Genomic DNA, 15,418 nt, shown 5'->3' with positions numbered 1-15,418 from the left:
CACATATGGAGAATGTCTCTTCCTGCACATAAACACGAGTCAAGTGCAAAAGAAATTTTTACCATACAAATTAATCAAAGCATTTCACATGGTTGCATACCAGACCATTAGGAGCCTGCTTAAAATCTTCATGAATATAGTAAGATACGCTGGAAGTGATACTTCATTATTTCTTCTCAGATGGCCTAGCCATGAACTCGCATCCTCTTGCACTATGCGGTTAGCATCAATATTTTATATTTTAACTTTTGTGTGTAGGCAACAGCTTGGCATGAGCTTCAGAGTCATCAGTCTGGAAAGGGGCAACGTACTATATCTACCCTTTTCCAGTCATCTGGGACCTCACCCAATCTTTAAGACAGGGAAGAAGGATGATCCAGGAAAGAATGTGCCAGTTAGCCTGACCTTGATACCTGGAAAGGTCATGGAGTAGGTCCTCAAGAAATCCATTGTGAAGCACCTAGAGGAAAGTAAGGTAATCAGGAAAAGCATGGATTCAGCAATATTAAGCCATGCCTGACCAACCTAATTTTTTTTTACAATAAGGTGACAGGCTCTGTGGATGGGGGGAGATTAATGGATGTGATGTACCTTGACTTGATCAATGTCCACAACATCCTTATTAACAAGCTAAGAAAATACAGACTAGATAAAAATACTGTAAGGTGGATACATCACTGGTTGAATGATCTTGATCAACAAGTATTCATCAATGGCTTAATGTCTAGTTTGGAGGAGGTATGAAGTGGGATTCCCTGGGGTCTGTCCTGAGTCTGGTATTATTTAATATCTTCATTAATGATTTGGATAGTGAGATCAAGTGCACATTTAGCAAATTTCTGGGTGACACTAAGCACTGGAGATGCTCTAAAAGAGTAGGGCTAAGATCCACAATGACATGAATGGACTGGAGAAATGGTCTGCACCATCTGGAGAAATGGTTTGCAACTAAATGAGATTAAGCAAGGACAAGTGCAAAGTCCTGAACTTTGGATGGAATCATTTACATCAATAAATACAGACTCTGAGGAATAACTGGCCCTTCAGAGAAGGGCCTGGGAATTAGAGTGAACCAAAAGCTCAATGTGAGCCATCGGTATGCTCTTGTTTCAAAACAAGTCTACAGCATGCTGGGCACAGGAGTGTCACTTGCAAGTCAAGGGAAGTGATTCCTCCTCTCTATTCAGTACTGTTGAGGCCTCACGTGGAGCACTGTATCCAGTTTTGGGTCCTGCACTTCAAAATGGATGTGGACAGTTTGGAAAGAGTCCAATGCAGAGCAACAGAGATGATTAGGGGCCTGGGAAGTAAGACTTTTGAGGAAAAGCTGAAAGAACTAGGGTTTTTAGTTTTATGAGGATCTGATGTTGTCTGTGGCTGAAAGTTGAGCCTGCACAATGTTGTTGAAGGTCTAATACAAAAACAGTGAGGTTGCATAGATAAAATGAAGGATTATTTTGGCATGTAGAACTTTTACATATGAGGAGATTATAAATGAAAAATCAGTTAGTCCTGAGTTTGCTGGTCTGGTAATTAAAAAAAAAATGTTAACAAGTTGAGCAGTACCTTTTATACAGAAATCCTTGAGAAACCAAAGATATGGTGTTCCCCACAATGTTACTTTAAGCCTCCCCGTCCCTTACACATTACAGGTATTGTGGAATTACCTGGTTAATTGCCCAATTTCCTTGAGACCAGCTGCACATCCAAAGTAGCTATCACAAGATAAAAAGCTCCGATCAGCTATAAAGTTAGACCTCAAAAATGTGTACTAACTTAATAGCTGATTGCCATCATGTAGCAGGGTCTCCCCTGCAGCTGGGAGGCCTGTCAGTTGACAGAGCACCCAACTGTAAGACTGAACCGTGCCCAACATGAAAACTCCTTCTCTCCCACGCCCCACCCTCAGGATCAGCTGCTGTGATCCCCAAGGCTTGGGGGTATGTAATAGCCCTGGTCTTGGGGGATCATGGTTGCCATGATCCTCAAGGCTTGGACATGCTTAAAACCCCCCAGCCCACATGTGCAGCCAGGGCTGAGAGTCGTGCACCTGACGGGGCTTTCTCTGGCTGTACCCCACATGCTGCACAGCCAGGGACCAAGTGCTCCACCAAGTGTGGGGTGTTGCTGTTGCTGTTGGCTGCACATGGTCCTGCAGCTGGGAGCCTGCTCAGCAAAGGGAATGTCCAACCATAGAAGACTGGTTCTTGCTGATGCAGGGAGGAGCCCAGGATTAGACTCTTCGTACACTGGCAATAAGGCACAATTGTATGGATCATGCATTAGGTCCAGTTGCGCCTTTACTTCCATTCAGTTTTTGAATGTTTATATATACTTTTATTAGCATGGTTCTGCACAAAAAGTTTCCTTAGTTTGAGAAAGAAGGCAGCATTGAGAAACTTTTGTGCCAAAATCTTCTGTGAAATTTGATTTGTGTTTTTTATCTGCCACTTTTGGTGGTCCAGGAGCTCTCAGATTCCAATTCAGGGGTAGAAACATAACATAAAATGAAAAGTTCTTAGATATTTTTTCTCTTCTAAATGAACTAACTGCACTGTGTATGAAAGTATAGTCATGGGTGGGCTAAAAAAACATAAATTAATAAACTATTATCTGTATTTTCCTAAGAATGACTATGAAGGTGGTATAATTTAGATCTTTAGTGATCCACATTGAAAAAATATGTGTAAGTCAAGATCATTATGCAAGTTAAAGTGCCACAAGCCAAACAGGGAATAAAATTGGCATTGGTTATAAAGGCAGCTGCACACTCACTTCCTTAGCTATAGAAAAGCATCTGAGGGTGGCCAATTAGCAAATGAGCATGAAAGAGAAGAAATACTGGACAGCAGGGAATTCAGAACCTCTTTTAAAAGCTTAGACAATAATAGTGCTTAGAAAGGATTTGTCTACTCTATAGCTGAATACTTACCATCAGCAATAACTGTAATTAATTTTTTACCGTGATTTCTGTCAGAAGCAAATGCTACTTTTTCTGAGTCTCAGAAACAATGATCAGATACAAGAGTTACTCATTGTGATTTGTGGACCTATTTCTATGTAATAGAATCTTAATTCTAGACTTGCATTGATTTAACACATGAGATTTGGGGGACAAAATATAATAATACAGAGCAAAGACTTTAAAATACTGTAATCTGTTTGTAAAAGAAAATCATCCTTTACTGTTTACCAGCTAACATTTAACACTTAAATAATAGTTAACAAATGTTACATAAAAACATAAATGTACTTCAGTACTATGATACCAAAACCTAAGGGACAACTCAGTTAAGCAGTGAAGAAGAATTCTGGTCTCATGCATGTCAGGGTGCAGCAGAAGGTATGAACAACCATGCATTTTTAGCTGCTTTAAAGGGGCCAAAAAGGAAGTGGTTTTTGACCCTGAATGAAGCCGAGATGAAGTTGGAGTAGCTTTCTTAAACTCCTATTGCAACAGAATCAGGCAGATGTAACAGTTACTTGTATTGGTACCTTTTGATATTGTATTCTTGTTGCATCTATCTATACCCTGACAGTAGGCTGTGTTTTTTTCCCCTTCATTTAATAAATGAATAAAATATAATAATGTGACTGACTAATCCAAGACATGCTCATTTGCTGTACCACTAAGGCTGTATTCTCGGGCATGTTGGGTAAGTCACTGGTGGGGTTATTGAGGATTTGAACCTAGGTAACTGAAAGAAGAGCAAGTCTGAAAAAGAAGCAGTTCTAGATAGAGATGGGTACATTATGTTAATTTTGGCTCTAAATGGCGAGCTCGGGTTCAGACCAGTCACTAGGTTTGATGTACTTGTGTGTGAGGGTCCAGACCCCTCATATTGCTGGAGCTTAGTGTTACTTTTCAGAAACTGGAAGGATTTTGTTCAGATAAAAATTTCCATCAAACAAACTGAAGGTTTGTTTCTCTGTTTCCTTTGATATTGAAGCGTTTGTTAATTTGTTCATATTTACTTCAGATGAATAGCATATAAAAGGCACATATTTCAACCAAACTGCTGTGCATACCTTACAATGTGAATTATTATTAGTGGTTAATATTATTGTTGCAGATCCCAGAAGATGATGAATTGTTTATTGTGCATCTGAGAAGTGTAGCAGGAGGGGCTGAAATTAACACCACAAGAAACTCTGTCCAGATTATTATTAAGAAAAATGACAGCCCTGTGCGGTTCACTCAGAGTGTTTATATGGTGCCTGAGGAGGCTGATGTGCTACCAATACAAGTGCTTCGTGGTAAAGATGACAGCGGAAAAATAATTGGACCTGATGAATATGAAGTCTCTGTCAGTTACATCATTATAACTGGCAATACAACAGCGCATGCACAGCTTAATTTAGACTTCTTAGATCTTCAGCCAAATACGACTATTGTTTTTCTACCTTATGTTCATGAAACTTATATAAAATTTAAAATAATTGATGATGCCATACCAGAAATTGCTGAGACCTTTCAAATTATGCTGCTTAAGGACAGTCTGCAAGGAGATGCTGTTTTAATAAGTCCTTCTCTTGTTCATGTCACCATCATGCCCAATGACAAACCCTATGGAGTACTATCCATCAACAGTATTCTGTTTGCTCAGACTGTTATCATCGATGAAGACCAAACTTTAAGGTACTATGGATTTTCAAAATGCAGTTAAATATCTGTCTTAAAGAATTTATGAAACAGCTGACATTTAGGATGGTTTTCAGAGTGGAGGGGAAAATATATACACTCTTAAGCAAGTGTTATAACTTTGGAATGGTAAGTTTACTTGACTTTACCAATCTTCAGAGTTTAATATTGAAATCAAAGTATGACATTGTGCATCATTATTATAAGCTGCTTAAATTTATCTTTTTGGGACCAATATAAAACTGCTTTTAAAAAATTTTCTCTCTGCCTACCTATACATATTATGCAGGGGGCTGCAGGTCAGGAGTGAGGGGCATCATCAGGGATGGAGGGTGGGGGGCTGGGGGTTAGGAATAAGGGGGCACTGGAGGGTTGGGGCATAGGCGGCTGTGGGTTGGGAGTGAGGGGCTGGGAGAGTGGGGGACTGTGGGTCAGAAGTGAGAGGCAACAGCATGGGCAGGGCAAGGCCCCAGCATATCCGTTGTTCAGTGCCACAAAGAAGTGGGGGACAGCTGCAGTTGAAGCCATGTCCTGGTGAGTGAAGGGGCTAGGGGGAGCTCTAATTTTCTGTGATATACCAAAATCAAATGCCAAAATATATATTTAGAATTTATTTTATTATAATGACTGAGGCACTGGTAGGCTTCCAAATGGCTTTAAAATTGTAACTATATCAATAAAACATTGTGTTCACCTGATACCTATATATACAGTGGTGTTTCATTCCAGTTGCAGAAAAACATGAATTTGGGGTTTTTTAATTGGAGAATTTGGGATTTTTAAACAGAGAAAACCAGGATCCCTGATCACAGTAATGTTTTAGGATTAGTTTATCTTCATTATACACAATAATTAAACATTATTAGTTTCTCCTAACAAATGTAGACTTGGTTTGGAAATTGAGTTGGGTACAATTTACACAATTTTGTCTTAAAAATGGAATCTTAGATCAGTTCCTAAAAGCTGATCATTTTGTTGCTCTTGGAAGAGAACATTTTCAGGAATAAAGAGCCTCTAACTGAAGAGACTGGAGTTAGAATTACACTGGCAGAATGAAAAACTAATTTGCAAATCACACCAAATTTGTGTAGTAAATATGTGGTATTGCATTGCCACCTTAACACAAGTTTAAGTGTTCTTGAGTCAAGAGTTTTTTTTCAGAATAATACATGCATGGGGAGATTTAGGATTTTGAAAATTGGGGTGCAGATTGTGGCATATAATCACATACAGCATAACACATTTTTTCCAATTAAAGATAAACTGGAAGCTTTAGTAATATGTTAGTGGCCTATCACTATATTACTCAGTTTAAGATAAAGTAAAAACAAATATAACTATTGGAATATGCATTTATATCCTCCATTATAGATAAACTCTAACAAAGCACAGCAAACTAAGTGAAAAATAGAAAAAGATATTGTCTCATTAGTCCTGTAGCCATTATAATCAATGTACACCTCTTATTCAGATTCTTAAAACAAAATCTAGCCTTCGTGAGCATCTTGACTGTACTTCCAATATTTCATTGTAAGTCATTTCTACACCTGAGTTAGTATTATCCCACCTGAGTTAAGGTTTGTAGCTAAAGCTAAAAACAGTCTGCAGGGCTGTGAAATAGAAGAGTGACATTACCAGGAATGGCTAATAGACAGCAAAATTACAGAAGAAAGAATGCTTTGAATAATGAGACATCAGGACCTTCAAAAAAGGATAGAAGGTAGTTGACACGGGGACTAGTGTGTGATTAGCAAGAATCAAGGTAATAATGATGAGTCATGAAGTCAACTGACTGTCTCAGTACTGCCTGAATAGATATGCCGCTGCCCCTCCTAGGCAGTTAATTTTAAAGACTGGGTTGAGCACATGTCAAAGATGATGCAGTTTTACCACTGAATAAATGTTAATAGAAATTAGAATTATTTTTTTAAAGACTGAATATACTTCATGAACCCCAAGGCAATCATTCCCACTTCAGAAATATTGATGTTTTAAGTTTTGGTACTGAAGAACAAATGATGGTTTTGAATGAATTAAGAATTTACATCTAATTGTGCTTATTGAGAAGAAATTGATTCAAATTTGTGTAAATCAAACTAACTCTGGTGCTCAACCTCTAGAGCTGCGGTAATTAATATTATCATTACTCTTCTGCCATCAAATTTCTGGACCTGTGAGAAGCCCTGCAGGCTGGATAACGTGGTCCCATGCTCTGGATCAAACCAGTGTGTGGGGTTGCTTTGTGGCCGTATCTGACATGTGGGCTCAGACCAGAGTGCAGGGTCACTCCAAAGCTGGATCTGGTGTGCAGGGTCAGGCTTGGGATCGTACCCATGGATTGACCCCATGCACCCACTCCATGCTTGGTCCAGCTCATAAACTGATGCTGCCTGTAAGATCTGGCCCTGTACCGCTCATGGGAGCCAGAAGGTTGATCACTACTGCATTAACTGATTTCACTAAAGAAATGTAAACTGAACATCAATAGTTTATTTTTGGGTTTTTTTCCTCCCTCTATCTTTTTCACAACATAAAAGCAGCTAAGGCTGTGCCAGCTATGATTCATGAGCAGATGCTTTTTATGTTTTAGAAAAAACTTAACATATATTGTAGTGGCAATTTCCAAACATTCAGTTGAACCAAACTTTAGGACCTGCATTTGATTGGCATTTGCACCATTTAAATCAATGCTAATTCTACCTAAGTAAAAATAAAACAAATTTGCATTAATATAAAACCAGTTAAGCAAAATCTGTCAGGTCCTTAGAATGTGATACAGTGCAAGTCGGCAACATTCTGAGAGGACAGATAACAAAGATGTGTTAACTTCTGTTTTTAAACTTAGGTTTGAAGGAATCACGGTTGTAAGAAATGGTGGAACACATGGAAATGTTTCAGTTAGCTGGATTATAGTTCGTAATAGCAGTGATCCTTCACCTGTGACTGCAGACCTCACTCCAGAATCTGGGGAGCTGCATTTTGCCCAGGGACAGATGTTGGCAACACTTCCCCTGAACATCATTAATGATGATATCCCAGAAGAGGCAGAGGCCTATCTGCTGAGAATTCTAGCTCATACAATAAAGGGGGGTGCAGAAGTGAGTGAACCATCTGAGGTAAGTCTGTCTTTAGGTTTTTTTCTTCAAAGAGGGTCAGAAACATATTTTAATTTAGTAAGGATGTTAAATTAGAAGGGTTAAAAGATATTTTCACTTAAACTCAAATCAAGGATGGACATTCTTAGTATATATTTACATTAAATTAATACTCAGAGGGCCCATCTGAGATTAGGGTAATGAACAAACACCAACCCAAATGAGGGAGTTCTCAGACTGTCCTATTGATAGTAGTGTTCTGCTTCATTTAAAAATTCACTGGAGCTCGGCTTGGAACCCACATGCCCAACCTCTCAGATGAATGCCATAACTACCATGTAGGAGTTTTCTCACTTTTTTTTCTGGATTAAATTACTATTTAAGCATTTTATCCAAAGCAAAGTAGCTCCAAAAGGAGGGACTGAGAGGAGTCCTCAGTGAGAGGAGAGCATTGTATCTGTCTCCCCCTCATCCTGGGTGAGCAAGCCAATCTTTGAGCTATTTAATAAAAAAGGGACTAACAAAGTCAGAAGCTGTGTGAATCTAGCCCTTTGCAGTGACTAGAGCAGAGTCCTGAGGATCAGTGATTGGAGCAACCATATTAGCCTGAGGAGGATCCAAGACCAGTGTGTTGGGTCAAAAACTAGAGTGTCAAAGGCAGGGACCAAGTCAAGGTCTGAAAACCCAAAATCATAGGTAATACAGTGCTGAATATTAGGATCCTGGGGATAGGTAGTTGGAACAAAACAGGATCTAGGAACAGAGCTGAGGCTTGAGCAGACTAGAGACAAGACAGGGAGAGGATCCAGGATAAGAACTGGAGACTGTTTAAAGGGATGGGGACAGAGGCTTAGAGACTGAACCTAAAGGCAGCCGAAATCAAGAACAACTTCAGGCTTCTGAAGCTTGAATTGCCAGTATTTCTCTGAAGACTGTTCTCGCTGTTTTCTGTGCTTTAGCAACTAATCAGGTTGAGAGGTGGAATTAGTTCAATTGTGGCTAGTAGCCAGGCCCCTTAAACCCTTCCCTTACTTTGCTTTTCTTGTAAGTGCCTGAAACAAAGTTTTCTGTCTAACTGTTGACAGAACAGTTTTTTTTCAAGTTTTCATTTCAGAGAGTAAAAACTGAAGGAAAAAATAACGCCAATTTATTGTGCATCAGATTTTTTTTCCCCTTAAGTGTTCAGTGTAGCTGCCAAACCATAAAATCAATTATTCACACAGCCAAAGTTGACATTCATTGATGAGGCACTGCAGGGATGTTTGTACTTCCAGTGTTGTACCTACTCTGTACAAAGATGACTTCAGTCTTTGGGGCTTTCAGTCTGGCTCAGTGGTGGACTGATGGGGTGTGGGAAGGGGCCATGGCCCTCAGGTGCTGGCCTGGGGGGGTGGTGCCAGCCGGGCCCTTCAGAGTTCTTATTGTGCGATGTGACTAAGTATGGCTATGAGAAGGACCGAGGGGCGTGGGGAGGGTTGGTGCAAATGCAAACATTGAGCCTCAGGCACTGGAGACCCATGGTACATCACTGGTCTGGCTTCTTCCATTAGTACAAAATTCAGAAAAAAATCGGGTGAGGGTGGTTGGTTGGAACGCATGGTAACAATCGGAACAACTAATAGATACACGAGTAATATGGTACATACTAATGGTGGGGTATACAGTAATAAGGATATTTTTCTTTTCTTGAAGCTTTTGTTTTACATTCAGGACAGTGATGATGTGTATGGTGTAATAACATTTTATCCTTTGGAGAACCAGAGGATTGAAAGCAACCCAACAGGGCGTTTTTTGTCCTTAAGCTTTGCAAGGCAAAGAGGCACAATTGGGGTTGTGAAGTTGATTTATACAGCACTGTACATTCCTGCTGGAGCTGTGGTTCCTGAGCGAGCAAAAGATGGCATCCTAAATATTTCTGGAAGAAGCTTCCTCATCTTTCCAGAAAGTAAAACCCAGGACATCTTAAATCTACCGATAAGAAATGATGCATTTCTTCAAAATGGGGCACATTTCCTCATAAAGGTATTTTATTTATTTTAAAAATAGCAGAAAGAAAAAGAAATTACCTACTGCTTTTCAACAATGTAAAGTTTCAGTGTTGCTAGTAATGCCTTACTTTAATATAGAATAAGGATTACTGAAGCTGTACAGAAAATATATGAAGGAAATCATAGATCTGAAGAGGTATATTTAAAAGATATCATGCTGAACCTTGTGTTCAAGTAGTTATTTTATTACCAAAGATCTTTTTCTTGGAAACCCTATGGTAACTGAATGAATGTCTTAACTATTTAGCAAAGAATAAGTTTACTTTTGCAAAATTTAAATTTCCATCTTCACTCCAGTGGTGTAATACTTTCTAACAAGTGAGTTCTATATACTTATTTTTATCATCATCCTCATTGTCCCCATGATAAAGAATAATTGAGTAGATTTTGTATCTGTGCTAGTAAATTAGCATAACAGTGATAAAAAAAGATTATGATGATCCTACATTTTCATTCATTGCTTGTAGGGTCTGATCTAAAGCCTGCTGAATTCAAATGAAAAGCTCAGTGACTTCAGTGGGCTTCAGTTCAAGTTCTAGGCCTTGTACAGACATTCATTTTCTTCTTGGACAATTGCTGCTTTCCCAGGAGAAACCATGAGTGTACAAATGTTCAGATTCTTTTGTCTTAGGGTAAAAATGTTTTTTTAGGAGAAAAATAACCTGGGAACAACCAGGGTTAAATAACTCCTCAGGAGATTTTCACCTGGGACACTGAATGTCTGAACATGCTGCTAGTCTACACTCTTACAAGAGATCTGTTTTGGGTCATAAGTCAGGCTCTAAGTAGACAATGTAAGCCACATTCAGATATGTTGCATGAGGTACTAAGGGCTAAATTGTAATTGTTCCCAAATGGGCTACAATCTTGCCTTTTTTCTTTAGCTTCTTTGGTATAGTCAAGTTGGAGTAGACTTGGCTTATAGAAGATAATGGGAACGTAAAGAGCCTAAACAAAAAGTTGTATAGAGCATCAGATAACCTTTTTGGAATTTGCAGCAAATGTCTTTTGGATTTTCAGATATAATTTTTAAAAGGTTTCTTTTTTTTTTCCAGCTTCATTAAAAATGTTTCGCCAAAATATTAATTTTTTTCATAGAACATTTTGAAGGATTGTTTTCCATTGTAGTTTTCTGACCTGCTGTTCTGCTGATGGCTATCATAGCCAATGTGCTAGTTAAAGTTTTTGCATTTAAACTTTGAAGGACTGGACTTTCCTGCATTGAGCCCTAAACTAGATCCATTTTCTGTATTTGCTTTAGATGTAAAACAGATGTACTACGGATAACATTTAAAAACTTCTTTATGTTTATTATTTAAACAAGTGTGGGGTGTTGAAAAAGAACTAATGCATAATAGACATTGCAGAATTAATGGTTTTCAGTAGTCCCATGAGCTCTGTACAGCATTTCAAGGTCTAGATCTCAACCAGTAGACTTGTACTTTCTTCATGACCCATAAGGATCTTTGTGTTTGGATAAATAAAGCCAGAGGGACCTCTCATCATGGACAATTCTTTTAAAAGCTCATTTGGAAAACAGCCCTATTTCTCACTAATACAATCCCTTCAAGTTGAGAATGAGCTATAAACTCAGGGAGCCTAGTTAGAATGAGAAGATTACAGAGCTTGTACTGTACACAATAGACGAGCGATTTAAGACTTGGGAGGGGGATGGAGGAGAAGGAAATTAAGCTTGAATGAAGCTAAAGAATGGTTAGGAGAATCGGGGAAGTGAGCTGAAAATTCTTCAGTGACATACCCAATTAAATAACCTACTGTAGCCTAAGATACAACTTTTGGCATGTACAGGAAGACTAATGGGCTATTCCAAATTCAAAGGATTCCAGAGAACTGAGTGACTCTGAGTGAATCAGCCAGGTCAAGCACAAATGCTTTAGATTCCCAAATATAAAAGACATGATGACTTAACTGTCAACAGGGATACCATGTAAGATAAAGTAAACTTAGTATTTATTCATTTGTCCCATGTTCTTGTCTTCCCCCAGTAACGTCTATAGAAATAATATATTTCAATAATAAAAGTGGAGATGTAGCGGCTATTTTTTGAGGCAGGTTGGGGAGAATGTTGGGCACATGGTACTTCTTTCTTTGAAATGTTTTATACTGCATGAATCCATGGCATGAGTATTTTTGTTGGCAAAAGTTGAAAATATGTTGAGGAGGGGTTGAATATAGTACAAATTATTGAATTTGGAATATCAATTGCAACTTTATACAACAAAGATTTTGGCAGCCCACAACAGAATACTTGGATGCATTGTAGGAAATATGGAAAATAGAGCAGCAGGATAACATATAAGAAATTAAACAACACAGAAATGTTATGCTTCAGTTATACAAATCAATGATGTATCTTCACCTGACTATATTATTTAATTTTGTTCAAAATAGATACGATTTAAAATCATATGAGACCTCTAATCAGGGCTGACTGTTGCCATCATGATACACATGTGCACAGTAAGGACCTGATGAAGGGCTCAAAAAGACTCCTAAAAAGAACTCTACATCCCTACAAAAAAGACTCAGTTAATTGTAAAATTCAGGCCTGTAGTTTCCCATTGCACTAACCACAGAAATCTTCACTTACCTGGGCTGGCTGTAGAAAAGTTTAAAAAACATCCAGTTGTTTTATTGTTTTGACAGGAAGAATATTTGGAGGATCAGGTGTGTTTCTATCTGCCTTTCCAAATTCTTTCTTTGTTTACTGATTATTTCATATTTGTAACAAAGAAAATATTTGATGGATTTTTAAAAAAACGTGTATTAAGAAGAGGTCACTTATTTACCTAGTGAAATAATCCAAGCAATGAATTGATGAAGAGGGAACCAACGTAACCCAAATTGCTTCTGATTAAGTAACTAAATAGGTGTTTTTACTAGTGGGGGGTGAGGCTTCTTGTGAATGATCATTTTTATTGGACCAGTTACATGACTGAAATAGACTGAGACAAGATGTCAAATTCAGTATATTCTTCTACTTGTTCAGATTCTGCTCTTTTTGCAACTGGTGTGAATCTAGGGTGATGTTTCTGGTCCCTGTGGACTTGCTGAAGATTTAAGACAATTTAATGGAGAGCGAAATATGGGTGACTGAATAACAATAACAAATTAATTCAATCAATTGTATAACTTAATCATTCAGTGAGTTTAGTCACAAATTTTTTTTTTGATTAAGTGTCCTGTTTTAAGGGAACTACCAAAAACAATTGGGTCCATCTGTGTTTTGCCTTTTACCCATTCATAGACAGATGCAAAACCTGCTTCCCAAGTTCATCTAAGGTCCAGTTGTTATGGTAGGCATTATGTGTTGTGTAGAATGGCAGTGTGTGTTTTTATGTGGACCCTTATAAACTAAACATCTACTATATGGTTGTTTTAGCTTTCAGCCTTGTCCTGTGGTCTTACATCCCTGTCTTGCAGGTGAGAGCTCCTGGATAGACTGCAGCACCTGTGTGGAAACCTGATGTGGTTTTCAACAGTCTACCTGTATTAGGTTAACTGCAGAATCAGTGCCTAACCTGAAACAAGGCAGAGAAAGAGGGTGGAACAAACAAGAGGTGACAAAGCAGGGGGAAGATGGAGGCAATAGTAATAAGGTTATTTTGTAGTTGCTTGGGGCAGTAATTTGTACAAGTGGATGGTTCCAAATAGTTTCATTTAAAAATAAAACATTTAGTCCCTCTTAGCTCTTTTTAAGTGGCTTGGATTGTTGGAAGTTTATGTATTATTTATATGTCATGGATTGTTGGAAAATATTTATCAAACATGTTACTTGTTAATTGATTTGATTCAGAAATGCTGCCTTGGAGTCCATTCTCTTCTGTGAATCAACAAATAATATATTCATGGAGACATTTTGCAAAATGTTTAACCAGGTCTGGGACCAAGCATGATGCAACTGAGTTACATTAATATTTTATATATTTTGATTTTTAAAAATACATAAAAAGTTCCTTACTGAAAATAATTGACTCCTGCTTTTCCTTAAAATCAAGATCCATAGCAAAGGATCAATGTCAAATTAGCCACCAGAGGGAGACAGCATTGTTCTCTAAATGCAATTGAGACCTACTGTATTGTAATTACAAAGGAGGGAAAAAAGAATGATATCTGAGTTATATAGCTTTTTAAACACAAGAAGTACAAGAAAGACTTCTAAGTTCATACCACATTGTAGTGCATGCAGTGTGTGATGCACTGTTTCATCAAGTTCAAAGGAAATATTTATTTATTGTCTTGAGAAGATTATTTTTAATAACACCATTCATGCAACTTTTTAGCACCTCTTCTTTTAAATTGGTATGTTCTTTATATAGTGTTACCGTGGTAAATCTGATATTGCTTTTCAAGGCAGTAATCCAGCTGGATTCAATGGCAGGTGCCACCATCTAAGTGGTTCTATTATTTCTTAAAATCTCTGAAGTATCCCAACTGCACTAACAAAAAGAAGGGAACTATATTTATAAATTAATATAGGATTGTATTTTAGAAGTTATTTTGTAGAAAACTGGGCTGCCATTTGTTATCTTCTTTGTATAGCAATTCAATATTTTTCAATTAATTCAGTATATTTGTTCAATATCTTCATCAGTGACCTGGAAGAGGGGATGGAGTGCACCCTCAGCAAGTTTGCAGATGATACCAAGCTGGGGAGAGTAGTAGATATGCTGGAGGGTAGGGCTAGGATTCAGAGAGACTTGGACAAATTGGAGGATTGGACCAAAAGAAATCTTATGAGATTCAATAAGGACAAGTGCAAAGCCCTGCACTTAAGATGGAACAATTCCATGCACTGGTACAGTCTGTGGACTGACTGGCTAAGCAGCAATTCTGCAGAAAAGGACCTGGGGGTTACAGTGGACAGTAAGCTGAATATGAGCCAACAGTGTGCTGTTGTTGTGAAGAAGGCTAATGGCACACTAGGCTGCATTAGTAAGACAATTGCCAGCAGACTGTGGGGAGTGATTCTTCCCCTGTATTTGGCAATGGTGAGGCCACATCCAGAGTAATGTGTTCAGTTTTGGGCCCCCCACTACAGAAAAGATGTGGACAAATTGGAGACAGTTCAGCAGAAGGCAGCAAAATTGTGTAGGGGGCTGAGGCACATGACTTCTGAGGAGAGGCTGAGGGAACTGGGCTTGATTAGTCTGGAGAAGAGAAGACTGAGGAGGGATTTAATAGCAGCTTTCAAGTACCTAAAAGGTTGGTCACAAGTAGGGTTACCATATTTCCGAGTCCAAAAAAGAGGACACCTGTTATATGGGGGAGGGCAAGGTGGGGGGAATATGACAGTGGGGGGGGCAGTGACATATCAGTACCCTGCTCCTGCCCATTCTGTTGCCCTTCACTGCCAAACCATAGCCCCTGTCAGCCCTGCTGCTGCCCCTCACTCCTAACCAACTGACCCCAGCCCTGCCAGTACCCCTCACTCCCAAGCTTCAGTACTCTGCCCCCCTAGGCTGTGATGATGCCCCTCACTCCAGACCCACAGACGCCTGGTGCTGCCAGTGACCCACATTCCCCACCCACAGCCCCTGCAGCCCTGCCAGTGCCCCTCACTCTTGACCTGCTGCTGCATAGAGGGAAAGCATCCCCTCCCTGGACCTGTT

General features: G+C 38.9%; 1 protein-coding gene across 1 annotated transcript in view; it reads left to right on the top strand.

The window, feature by feature from the left end:
- Window positions 1-15,418, top strand: part of ADGRV1 (adhesion G protein-coupled receptor V1) — a 576,350-nt gene that overhangs the window by 13,200 nt on the left and 547,732 nt on the right. The window contains exons 7-9 of the mRNA XM_019518182.1: window positions 4,074-4,639; window positions 7,488-7,758; window positions 9,430-9,759. Coding sequence (XP_019373727.1) covers window positions 4,074-4,639; window positions 7,488-7,758; window positions 9,430-9,759 — 1,167 coding nt within the window. The remainder of the gene's footprint in view (window positions 1-4,073; window positions 4,640-7,487; window positions 7,759-9,429; window positions 9,760-15,418) is intronic.

Source organism: Gavialis gangeticus, unplaced genomic scaffold, assembly GCF_001723915.1.
Source record: "Gavialis gangeticus isolate Ggan-Ray unplaced genomic scaffold, GavGan_comp1, whole genome shotgun sequence".
Classification (NCBI taxonomy): domain Eukaryota; kingdom Metazoa; phylum Chordata; order Crocodylia; family Gavialidae; genus Gavialis; species Gavialis gangeticus.
Note: the sequence above shows the minus strand (reverse complement) of the source record. Positions and strands in the feature narration are given on the sequence as shown.